The 13,897-nt window shown below is 32.8% G+C and overlaps 1 protein-coding gene across 1 annotated transcript; it reads right to left on the bottom strand.

The window, feature by feature from the left end:
• Positions 1 to 3,463: 3,463 nt before the first annotated feature.
• Positions 3,464 to 4,120, bottom strand: LOC132048274 (auxin-responsive protein SAUR50-like). Its single transcript, XM_059439179.1, has one exon. The coding sequence runs from the start codon at positions 4,017 to 4,019 to the stop codon at positions 3,711 to 3,713; it is 309 nt and encodes a 102-aa protein (XP_059295162.1). The 5' UTR covers positions 4,020 to 4,120; the 3' UTR covers positions 3,464 to 3,710.
• Positions 4,121 to 13,897: the final 9,777 nt, after the last annotated feature.

Genomic DNA, 13,897 nt, shown 5'->3' with positions numbered 1-13,897 from the left:
GGTCATATTAATGCATTTTAGAATGTGGCTTAAAATCAATGACGTGGGATGGAAATCATGACCTGTCAAGACTTAAATTTCAGTAGAGACAAAATACACTAAGTAATAGAGCTTAAATTCCAGTAGAGACAAAATTTGCTAAGGGATTTCTTTTCATCCACCTAAGCTTTGGTGGCAAAATTATCCGATTCCTACTCTGTTTCTTGATGATAAGAAGAAAGGGAACACAGTAAAATATATTTGTTTGGGGGGGAACAGAAGAGGGAGTTTGATTAGGCGCAGGTGGACAAAAGATATTAGGCAGAGGTCTGATTCAAATTGTGTAGTAAAGCTGGACAGGTCTTTTGTAAGCTACCAATTAGGTGAGGATAAGAGATATAATTGGAGTAGTATACAGGCTTACAACCACTCATTCTGATGCTCATTCTTCCTCTCCACTTTAAAGAATATAGATGCACTGAGACACCGACTAGTAACGATTGTTAACAGTCTCAGCCATAAACAAAAATCTATGGACCATTCATTAATGCAGGTGTGATGTCTCTGAATAACACTTGGAACATATCTTTTCTTCTCCAATCTTTAACGAACTGGTAAAATGGTCCATCAAGATATGCTTTGTCTTGCAAATAATAAAAACTTTTCTGTGGCTTGTGATACTCGAGGGGTTGTTAAGTGAATCATTGAAGTTGATGTCTCCTCATATTAAATGATAGCCAATGAAAATACTGTTCTTTGTACGGTGGTACTGAATTTGTCCCGCGTTTTGGCATTCATGTGTGAATTTCAGTTTCCGATTGCGCAAATGTCTTCTCATATAGCATAAAATGCTTACCAATATTGAAATATTCAGTAGTAGAACATGTATGGGTCTTTAGGTAAGTACATATTGGGACACCGACTTTTAATGCTGTCTCAAGTATTGTTTTGACAATGCTACCATTTTGTCATGAGAAAAATGTCTTCTTTAGATTGTGGAGTCTTAAGGTAGGGTGTCAATCAATTTTAGCTCTTTTGAGGACTACCACTTCTATTTTTCTCATCTAGTGGCGGTGCCTTTACCATATAGTTCTCTCTTTCTTAATTTCCAAAATTCTAAATCATAAATCTAGACAAAATGCAGCTTCAAAAAAAAATATTTGAAAAGGGGAAGAAATGAAAAGTAAAACATGGCATCTATTTCCATCCAGGATAGGAAGAGGAAAACCTATTTTGACAAGAAAACAAGACAACTAACATAAACACATGATGTTTCTTCAGAAAATAATATACAAACAGAGATGTTTGTTTCCAGAAACCAAAAAGAAAATTAAATAAAACTAGATAAAGAGTGTACACCCTTTATCAAAAAATAAAACAAGACCAAAATTAATAGTTACTCGAGTACATATTATCTGTTTTTTAAGGTTTTTGCATCCAAACGCCACCGAAAGGAAATTCTTCTTCTATTGGACTTGTTGGAAGGAATAGTAGATAGAAGAAAACATACTTAATAAACTGTAAAAGCATCAAACACATAATAAAATAATCAAAACTCCAACTTTTTATCATACTGTTATCATATATGTTTTAATTTTGGATGGGAATGGGGAAGGCAAAATAGGAATGCAACCAAAGCACAAAGCAGCTGACAATTCCTTCTATAATTTATTCAACAATTAATGAGCAGTGGCACTTAGCTTTATGATCGATAATGCAAAACACCAGACTGATTCCATTTCAGATGATTACAACAGAAAAAACAGATTAGACAAAAATCTATCTAAGAATCTAAGGAAACTAAAAGAATTAGTTGAGTCATCAGAACAATTTTTAAAGCCTAGCTAATCTTAATTTTAATGATAAAAGATGATGTGAGAGATCATTGCCCCTTTCGTTAATAAAACTGTTCACATGCGTGCCATTGTCTCCCTTTCAATCTCAATTTGTCTTCGACTGACTCATGCGTCCCATAAAAGAAACTTAGCATTTCGACAAAATTATATAGTTTTTGGTTTTACAATTCTAAAGTATTAAACTTATTGATAAGTTATAGGAATATACTCATAGTGGTCCTACAAGCATGTGCTAAAAAAGGATGTGTCTTCAGCATAGGCTCGACATCTTGCTAAATTATCACATTATCAGATCAAAAGCTTTCTTGATTGTATCATTGAAACTAATTAATATTATTCTTAACAATAATTAACATGGATTAAGACCTTTTCTTTTCTTAGAGAAAGTAACAATAAGTTAAGGGAATAATATATGGTTAGTCAAAGAAATAGCGAACATTTAAATTGGGAATTTTGGCAGAGCAGTAAACATAGAAATAATACTACTCTAACTAAAAGTAGCTTAAGTAAAATTTAAAACAATTAAAGTTACTTACGTTAGGAAAAACACCCAAGATAAGGTGCCTATATATTCTCCATTTTGAAGGAGGTCAGTTTTTCTTTTTAAAAAGTAATGGGACACCTTGATTGTGCCATATTAGCAAAACGTTATTGGTAGAATAGTAGTAAACGCGTTAGAATATGGAAGTTAAGCAAAAATTTCATTTGGAAATTAGCTGAATGTCAGCTATCTATGTCAAAGTATTACTACAAAACTTTTTCTAGAAGCTATAATTTGACTAAATGTGAATTATAGTAGTTATCTAACATATAAGATAAATAATTTACTACAACATATTAATAACACCGATAATATAGTAAAATATTTACTGATATAAGTTAAATCGTGTAAACATAAAACTGAAGAAGCAAGTCGTTAGCGGTCTATCAAGGTAGTTAAGTCTATTTGTTACTTAGCCGTTGGTAGTATGTGCAAAACCATACGGGACATCTTTGCAAAAAGAAAAAAGAAATCTTAAAAGTCAGAACCGTTGATTAATATCTATATATTTCGTCATTTACTCTTAATTTAAAAAAGAAGCGGTGATCTGTATCGGCTGACTTTAAGTCAAGTTGAATGGTCATCTCTTTTTTTCTTTGTGTGAGAATTAAAATTCTTGGTAACCGAAGGAAAAGGAATGAATTTATACTCTGTTTAGATTGGCATTTCTATCTTTGCCATCTTAAGGAGTAGCGGAATTCCAAGAGCTGATTAACATTTCTCAATCATAATGCAGCTAAAACAGAATAAGTACAATGATCAAATTATCTGATCCGTCCAAGCTCCAACTTCAATATATATAGACTATATTACGTAAAAGATATTACTATAAGCTAAATTACGAACTTCCGTATGTTAAATATTTGATACGTTTGAGAAAGTCGCTGTGAAAGTAAATATTGTTCGACTTTATATAGTAACAACACCCCATATATAAAACGCGACATATATTTTATTGTTGAGCTATTTGTTTGAGCTCTTATATATCGCATTATAAAATTATTTACGCTGACAATGTATATAACTTATATAAGTAATCCCCGAGTCTTGAAAACAGAAAAGAACGCAGAAAATTTGATGGAACAGATATTGTTTTGGAACAATAGCAATTAAGAGATTTAATTTCCACGGGTGCAGAATCCACACCACTGATGAAAGTACCAATCGAGTACATGAATCCAATATACAAACCCAAAAACTCCACACGAGTACTAAGATGCGGGTTTCCTTTTGTCAGTTAAATAGTAAAAACTTAACTATTTACTTAATAACCTAAAAACTCTCATCATAGAGGGAAAAAAAGAAGAAGAAAGATGAACTGCTTTTGAACTTTTTCATCTGAACATGGAAATCAGAGAGCAGAAATCATCTTCATGACAAGGAATAGTTATGCCCATCTCATGGCTAAATCCAAACTCTTCTTCAGCTCTTTGAAGCAAACTTTGAAATTCAGGATATGTCAACCAAGAAATAGGAATTATGTATCTGCTCCTATTTTCTCCCACATACACAACAAAATGTCCTTTTGGGACATCATGAGGGAAACCATTCTCATTCTTTCCAAAGCTGGAACACCTTTTGATCATTTGTTTCAAAGCTGCTGTTTGTGTGCTGTGTTTGCTGCTTGTTTTCTTTAGACCCATTTTTTTGGTTTTAGATCTTGGAGAGATGATCAGCGTGTAAGGAAATAGGAAGTTTACTTAGAGAATAAATAGAATGTTTGGGATGTGAGGAAAAATGGGAAGAAAGGGGGGAGTATTTATGGAGGGAGAGTTGAAAAACAAAGGCATGTGGAGGGAGTGGGGACAAAGGAACTAAATAGGTAATGGATGGTTTTATCATGGGTACGTTTGTACGAGGACATTGAGGCCCTCTTTTAATTTCTCCTATTGATCTTGTACCCTACTTACTCACCTTATATTAAGCACTCTAGCCTGGAATCTGGATCAATTTGTACTTAAGTCTTGATGATTTGTCAGAATTTGTGACAAATTCATCCATAAAAGACTTCTGAGGATTAGTCAAAATTAATTTGTACTAAACTCCGAGTTATTATTATGACTTGTGATAATTCTTCATTCATCATGGTGATCCATTAGCATAACAATTTGACTGAACTCCTAGTGATTCGCCATGATTTGCATCCATCTTTACTTCTAGAGATATGCTAGCACTTCACCCAAGTTCTGCCCCCAAAGCTATCTTTTCACAATTTATTTAAACGAGATCAAAACTTAAATAATAACACAAATAACCTAGCTATTTGTACAAAGCAACCCCAATGTTTTACTTGGATCAAAATAGGTGGGTTAATTTGGACTATACAACGTACATGTCATAATCGAACTCGTCCAATTCAACTGCTTTATTTATTTATTTATTTATTTATTTATTTGTCTATTCTTTTATAATTGTCCCGATTTTTCTTTATTTATCATGACTTACTCAAATAAAGCGAACTAAATAAAATATGTTTTAACGTTTTGATAAGTCCTCTCGTAGGTTGTAGAAATTCATGCGAGGATTGGTCATTGGGGATCTCTAGAAAGCACTTTTTATGAAATTTCTGAGAGGTCATGGGATATATATACAATCTAAATTGGTAATTAAAAAAATTGGTGCAAGCTTTTAGATGGTCTGACTTGAGCTATGCTCAAAATGACCCATCATTTAGCATATGATCCTTGTACATTAGATTTTCTCAAGCAAATCCAAAGTTCTAAGTCAGTATCAGCAGAATATTATTGCATCTCTGACTAAATCCTTGTGAGCAGGAATAAACTTAAGATTTTCTTGAGGAGATTTTAAAAGGAACGGAAAAGTCTCAAATATGCCATCGAACTATCGGAATTGGCTCATTTATGCCACTCGTCAATAGTTTGGCTCATTTATGCCATCGCCGTTACCAAAATGGCTCACTCATGCCATTTTTCATTAACGCCGGTTTACAATATCAGATATGACACTTGGCCGCCAACTAGAGATTCACGTCATTTAATTAAACCAAAGACAACTTAAATCCTTTTATTGTAATTCAGCGTTAATGAAAAATGACATGGATGAGCCATTTTGGTAACGGCGATGGCATAAATGAGCCAAACTATTGAGGTGATGGCATAAATGAGCCAAACTATTGACGAGTGGCATAAATGAGCCATTTCCGTTAGTTTGATGACATATTTGAGCCTTTTCCCGTTAAAAGAAACACAAACCAGCAAATTGGTGCTATTTTGGGCTTTAAGCAAATGACTTCATATACAAAATGTTAAACCTCATTGACCATTACTCTTGAAACATTCCTTGTGCCAAAGTTCACACACACACATGTTAAATGAAATGCAATTTACTTATCAAGAACTACTTAACTGAAAACGGAGGAGACATCAATCAGTTGTAAAAATAACGTAGTCTTAAACAAATCTAATTAGGTTGACCTAATGCATAATATAATATAAAAAGTGTATATGTATGGCTCTAAAGTCAAATACTGGGGGTTCTAGAGTCCACTTTGGAAAAAGTGGACTTTGAAAGAAATGCAAAGAAAACCACGGAGTGATTAAAAATAAATAAAATGTCGGAGCCACTTTTCGTGATTCAAGTTCGTTGCACTTGAGGTCTAAGGATGTAGGTTTAATTACTAATTTTTAAGTGGAATCTTCTGGCTTTAATATCAAACCTGTGGTTTATGCTCGTAATTAACATTACCAATTTCTAACAAGTAATCATTTTCTTTCGTATCATTTGAGAAACCACTCATAAAGTATGTCATTTTCATTTTCTGTCAAATCTAAAATGTATAGTATAAAGATAATTAAACTCGCTAGAATGATGTGTCACTACCAGAAAAAAAAAAGGATAATTAAACACGCTAGAATGATTTGTCACTAAGGGTGTGTTCGGTATGGAGAAAAATGTTTTCCTGGAAAATGTGTTCTTGGAAAATAAGTGAATTTGTACTTATTTTCTCATGTTCGTTTGGGTAGCGAAAAATAAGTGAGTTTCTTACTTATTTTCTCATGTTCATTTGGTTGGTGGAAAATATTTTCAGAAAAATAACCACCAAAGTCCCACAACTCCACTCCAGCCCCACTACCCGATACCACACCAACCCCCCAACCCCCAATTTTTTTTTTCTTCTGGATTTTCTAAACCACCACATCCCCCTCCCCCCCCCCCCCCCCCCCCGGCCACGCGAACCCATACCACACCAACCCCCACAACAACGCACCCCCAAAATTTTTTTATTGAAGTTTTTAATTTTTTTCTTTAATTTTCTAAACCACAACATCACTTCCCTTGCCCAACACCCACACCCCCCCCTCTCCCGCGTACCCATACCATACCAACCCCCACAACTACGCCCCTACGGATTTTCTAAACCACCACATCTTCCCCCCCCCCCCCCCCCCCCCCGCCCGCCCAAAAAAAAAAATCTTAAAAATAGTTTTAAAATTTACTTTTTTCGGATTTTTACACCACCCACGCCCTCCAATAACCACACAAACTTTCAATTTTTATAATTTTTTAATAAATGTAAAATTAAATAGGAAGTAGAAAATTCGGGAGGGGGGGAGGGATAGGGGGTGAGTGTAGAGAATCAAAAAAGAAAACTTAAAAAAAAAAAAAAATTGGGGGGGGGGGAGGGGTTTGGGGTGGGGTGTGGGGTGGGGCGGTGGGGGCGGGGTTGGGCGGTGGGGTGGGTGGTGGGTGGTGCAAAAAATAAAAATTCAAAACTTTTTTTTCAAAACAAAATTAATTTTTTTTAGGGGTGGGGTGGGGCGGGGGGTGCGGTAGGGGTGGGGTGGTGGGAGTGGGGGGTGGGTTGGATGGTTGGTGGAATGCATTATGGACTTGTTTTCCCTACTTTTATTAGGGAAGTCATTTTTCCCATTTTTAAGAAACTTATTTTCCTAAAGAAAATGTTTTCCAAAATTTTTGACCAAACGAACATCAGAAAATTGAAAAATATTTTCCGGAAAATGTTTTCCTTCGTACCGAACACACCCTAACTTAAGAACCAGCGTTTGGTAGGGGGATTTTTTTTTTTTTTTTGTCAAAATGTTTTCCCTTTGAAAAATATTAATTCCATATTTGGTCATCTTAAATTGTTGAAACGTTGTGCACTTGTCTCTAAAGAAAATATTTTTAATCAAAAGGAGGAAAATATTTTTTATCACTTAAGAGAGGAAATTATTTTTTTATCTATCAATACCACAATGCGTAGACATTGTTGTCGATCTTTAACTAGCAATAAGAAGTACCGGCCTCCATCATTCGAACCCCCCTTGATCAAAAGAAGCAAAGCTTTAAGAGTTCCTTTTTTGGCACTGAACCAACAACACACTTTGTTAATGGATTCCCAAATCGTATTTGTTATATATTTACTGAATTTTTCAATAGGCTTTCACCAAGCTTTATAGTATATCCAACCAAATATTGGAAATCACCTAAAAGTATTTTCGAACATAAAACATTTTTTATGAAAAATATTTTTCTACGTACAAAATGGACCGTATATACTCCAGATGTTACCAAATTAAATAATGGGAAGTTACATAAATACAAGTAATTAATTAAAATATTTCGTAATCTATAACTATTAACTAAATTACATAATGTACAATATATATTATATATTTAGGGTATATGTTTGATTTTATACCATAAATAAAACAATGTTGCTATGAATAAAGGGCTAATAATAAGGAGTTTCCTATATTAGTTATAATCAAATTAAATAAATATCAGAATACATTAATTACTTTTCTAAACATCCCAATATATTCAGCTAGCATTTTAATCCATAAAATAGTACACTACTGTTTATATGATATATATTATACAATTCCTTGAACAACTATATATTCTTGTACTTATATATTACGTATATTTCACCATTATATACTATATATAATATTATTTTCAATGTATATTAACTAGTATATACTATATATAAAATAATTTGTTATGTATAGTAAACATACATTATTGTATATGTTAGGCACATGTTGTTTATTATATTAAATATATACAAATATAAATTTAATTGAGTTAATTTTCCTATTTCATGGAAGAGAGAGAAAAAAATTGAATAATTAATATCTTGCAGAAAGGAAGCCACGTTTTATGGGATAGGGTGTCAATTATTAATTAAGATGTTATTTTGGTGGTAATCCATAAGTAATTATATTATTCTTTCTATATATTGTATATTGTATATTTTATATGTTATTGTAGAGTACAATTGGTTGGCACATGGAGTAATATATTCATATATTAGGTATATCGTAATATTATATACTATATACACAAATAATATTATTATATTATATACTATATATAATATACAAACTTAAATATATTAATTTCTACTATTATATTCACAAATATTTTTGTTATCATCTTTTCAGTTAAATACACCAATTTGAATATGTCATATACTTTTTAAGGTATATTTTCATGTACACTTCTTATACCATATCTTTTCATGTACTTTTCTTAATATTAATATATTCAAATAATTTCTTTTAGTCACAAAAAAATAATTGAATCATCATCAAGTGAAATTAAAAAAAGAAGAATAAAAAGGAGGAAACGAAAGAAAAAAAGTCTTTTTAAAACGGTAGATGGAATATGGGATTTGAAGTTGATTCTGTTATGTTTATTTGGAAAATTACATTCTAATGATTTTGAAAGAAAGAGAAAGTAAAAAATGAATATGCATTAATGGTAGTAACTCCTAAAATTAAGTATTATTAATATTTTAAGAATGTAAAAATTTATATTTTTATAATTAAGAAGTTAAAATTATAAATAATTTGTATTTATGTAATCTTTTGAAAATAGTTGTAATCTTTTTAATTACTATTTGAAAAAGTTGTATTCGTGTGACTTTCCAATTAAATAATCCGTCTGTTTCTGTCTATTACGCCTTTATATAACAGTGTCATATGTTTCTTCCGTTTCTTTCTTTATAATAAAAAATAAGTGATCTCATCTCTTATTGTGGCTAACAGAGGCTGAATATAGAAAATTCCTTAAATAGAGAGAAAAGGAAGAAATATAACTCTATGAATCTAATAAAAAAAAACGTTTTCCCATATACATTACTCAATTTGGAGACCTAGTACCTAAACATTAAGTTGAAAATATTAGGGACTCTCTAATATTTTAATTTACTCAAATATGCATTAATGTTAGCCTTTTAGATAATTAAAATTATTAGATTTGAACTAATAACTCTCGCAGTATGAAAGCGATACTCTAACAGCTGAAGCCACTTTATTCGGACAACATTCAGATTTCTCTAGTAATGTGATATCTCACACTGAATAAATCGTTAATCCTTCCCTTTCTTAGTACTACTACATATTAATATTCCTGTGAACTATGATTATGCCAGTTATAAAAGTCAAAAGGCTACTCCCTCCTGTCCATTTAGTTATCGTGCTTACTAAAAATAATTAATCCAAATTAGTTGTTATTTGAAAAAATCAAGATATGATTAATTATTAGTTTTCATCTTTACCCTTACTTAATAAATGTGAATTGACATTAATGTGGTGAAAAGAAAGTAGTATTAAATTGGGGTGAATTTCTCAAATGGTCACATCTTCTTGATTCCAATTTCCTTCAATAAAGAAAGTGTCTTTTTGAGTAATAACTTCTTAATTAGTTGTGTGATCATATGAGAAATCAACTCTATTAAATTGAGATTAAATAATAAATAAGTATACCATTTTAATTAATATTTTTTTAAGAGACGTGTTACAAAAACACATGACAAATAGAATGGACCCAGGGGAGTGTTGATTTTTTTTTTTTTTTTTGTACAAATTATTACATGTCATTCTATGAAAATGGCCATCTAGTAAAATTACAATTAGAGACAATATCATACTCCTTTGCCGTTAATTATATTATTTCTTCTCACATGAATCCATGACGTAAAATATTACTACTCCATTATTATAAGATATGTAACAAATTATAATCTATGACGTGAATGACAAAGTGATAGTGAGATCGGCTTTGTTGTATGGGGCGGAGTGTTGGGCAGTCAAGAACTCTCACATTCAACAGATGAAAGTTGCGGAAATAAGAATGTTGCGATGGATGTGTGGGCACACCAGGCGAGATAGGATTATGAATGAAAATATCTTGGATAAGGTGGGAGTGACATCGGTGGTGGATAAGATGCGAGAAGTGAGGCTAAGATGGTTTGAACATGTGAAGAGAAGAGACACAGATGCTCCAGAGCAAAGGTGTGAGAGGTTGGCTATGGATGGTTTCAGAAGAGGTAGAGGTGAGCCGAAGAAGAATTGGGGAGAGGTGCTTAGACAGGACATGTTGCAGTTCCAGCTTACCAAGGACATGACCTTAGATAAAAGGTTATGGAGGACTCAGACTAAGGTAGAACGCTAGTAGGTAGTGCCGCGTATCACTTTGTACTAGTAGGGCTATCAATATGGGCTTGGGCCCGTGAATAGCGGCCAACCCTTTATTTAAGTAGGGTTGAGCTAAGATTTTCTTTAGCGTATAAAAGTGAGGCTCGAAGCTTGGCCTCTCTTGGCCGGGCGGCCTCGGGGGTTGGGGGTGGCCGGCCTGAAGGCGAGAAAGAATAATAAATAAATAATTTTTTTTTAAAATGTAAGTAAATTAAATAAAAAGTAACGAGAAAAAAGAATGTACTTACTACTAAGTAGTAATTAGAAAGTGGAGTAATATTTTTCAGTCTTAGAATTTATATTATGTTTAATTTCTTTTGAACGTGATCTGAATTAATGATTAAAAATAATAATTTATATTTGTTCTTTTTTTTCTTCTTCTGTGATATGGATTTGCGCAAGAATGGGTGGTAGAAGATTCTATTTCATATTGCAAAAGTTTCTTCTATTTCATATTGCAAAAGTTTCATGTTCAAATTGTACCAAAAATCACTTAGAAAATGTTATTTCGGAAGACGAAAAAACTTAAAGGGTCGGCCCGTCGGCCCGCTTAGGGATGGGTTGGGTTGCCATTTTACAGGCCTTTCAATTAAAAGGGTCAGCCCGTCCTAGCTTATTTAATTCTTTGGCCCTTTAAGTTTGGTTTAGGTAAGTGCACCATTTTCGACACCTCTACTTGTCTAGTAGTCATAGCTTTGATCTGTAGTTTATTGTCATTTGATTCTTGCTACTATATGTTGTTTCTTCTACTTCGATTATCTTATTTATCTCTGATATCTATTGCTTCTTTTTCTCAGACTGCTTTTATCATGGCTTTTTCGCATATTACTTTGAACTTTTTGTGCTTATCTGATCTTTTCTCGTCATGTTTTCTCTTGAGCCGAGGGTCTTTCGGAAACTGTCTCCCTATCTTCTGAGGTAGAAGTAAGGTCTGCATACACGTTACTCTCCCCAAACCTCACATTGTGATATTTCATTGGGTATGTAGTATGTTGTTGTTGCCGTTGTTGAGGTGAATAACAATTATTGAATATGTAATTCTTTATGCGTCAGACTGATGTCTCGTCGGGTTCAAAAGAGAAATGAGAATATAAATTTGGAGCATTTATCTTTTAGCTGATTTGATGATAATCTACCAAAATACATTGCTCTCTAGTTTTACAACAGCATCATATTCACATGGCACCGGCACGTGTCCCTACTCGTAATTATCAACGGACAAATATTTTCTTCTAAAATTAACAAGGATAGAATATGGGTTGACGTTGCCAATGGTGTTGGATTAAAGACAAGTCAACACCACACAATATAGAACACTAGAGTAATAAATAATACTCCAGTACTGCATTATTGAGATAATGATTTTCAACATTTAAAACCATTTGTACACAACTATAAGGACCCCTGTTTTTGCCAATTTGATTCATGTTTCAACTTATAAAAACGATGGATGGACAATAACAAAGTTTCCATAGAAGTATTGGACCACCACGTTAGATAGTCAGAAATCACCCTACAGCCAAGGACATCAATCATCAAATTTTTTGAAAAAATAGTATAAATGACAGCGCTATTTCATCAGTGCCAGTCCCATTCATGGCCCTAAGTCTTAGTCAAATGTTCCAAAATCCTCAATTCTTTGAGGAGTTTGATTTTAATACACATCCAAATTTATTCCCAACAACCCATAAGATGAGAATTATAGTCGTTAATTGAGTATATAATTTTCTTTAGGGGAGCGTAAGCAGCAATTAAACTAAAGACTGACGAGATTGACCGTATTTTCAGAAATATAGTTTGCTTTCTTTCACTTTTTGTTACCCACGTGAATGTCACTTAAGTTATGAAACGACAACAAAATTCTCATCATAATGATCCCCTATTACTTTTATGTTCATGTAGGATTCATTTTTTATTTTATTTTATCAATTTTTATGAGAGGATTGAAATGTTCACTTTGGGGACACAAAGTATCACCTAGGATTGAACATGCAACTAGTCTGTACAAAAGGTAAAAGCACTGAGAGTGAGATGACAAACTAATGTACTGCAGTTTTCAACTTTGATATAGCTAGATTTGACCCTAAATGTTTTCCATCTTGTGAGATGATGTGAACCAACTTGGAGTTCTCCTACTTTTACCATGTTGTTGGATTATGGGTGTCAATATACTGTCTTAAAATTAAGTAATTAGCGAGAACTCATTTATTCAATCATATTAGTTCTGTAATATGCCTCCTCACATGCCGCCTGACTCTTTTCTTGCACCACAGAAGGATTCATTTCTATTATGGGCGGTAGAGCTGAGCATTTAATCTGAAATCTTCAATTAATAAACTTGTTATATCCGATGTTAAACTTATATAACTGATCGACTATTTGATAACGTTACCTTTAATTTGTCTTCCACGACTCTAGTTCCCACCTAACTTCACTAGGCTCATCTTGTGGAGGTATATAGATTGCAATATTCTTCTAGTGAAGAGATAACGAAAGAAAGAATTGATGGACAAATGAAATGTGAACCCACTCAATGTCCAATAAAATCATCTTCGTTCGCCTAAGGAATTTCATTATGACCTTATCCACTCTTGTCCCTCTTAAGAGTGAGAAACCATACAGCTGAGATGTGTTTAAGTTTAAATTTAGATTTGTCTATTCTACATGACGTGTATCATGTGAATTGATGCAGAGTGACTTGATCCTATACTGGTGCAAGAACAAAAAATAAAATTCATTATGTGGAATAAGAGAATTTAGGAATTTTAAAAATGCCAAGGACAGCAACTCCTGATTCGACATAATAACTTATCCTATAGTAAGTGTCATTCATCGACTAATCATTTAGAATTGTCACTCAAAAGAAAAGCCAGTTTTCTGCTTCATTCAGTCTTTTGTTTTTTGTTTTCTAATAATGGCGGTGTCAGGTCAATCTTAACTATTTCATCGGATACTTTTATCTATCCAGGATTTTAAGTTCATGGATTTTAAACCACAAACGTTCTTGTTTACTAGGTTCTGAATAAATTATTTATACATATTAGACGAATCTCTTATTACAAATGTAGGATTTG

This window comes from Lycium ferocissimum, chromosome 2, assembly GCF_029784015.1.
Source record: "Lycium ferocissimum isolate CSIRO_LF1 chromosome 2, AGI_CSIRO_Lferr_CH_V1, whole genome shotgun sequence".
NCBI classification, from domain to species: Eukaryota; Viridiplantae; Streptophyta; class Magnoliopsida; order Solanales; family Solanaceae; genus Lycium; species Lycium ferocissimum.
Note: the sequence above shows the minus strand (reverse complement) of the source record. Positions and strands in the feature narration are given on the sequence as shown.

Bases quoted from the DNA above. Each gene is read 5' to 3' on its own strand.
- LOC132048274 (XM_059439179.1), bottom strand. From the start codon at position 4,019: ATGGGTCTAAAGAAAACAAGCAGCAAACACAGCACACAAACAGCAGCT.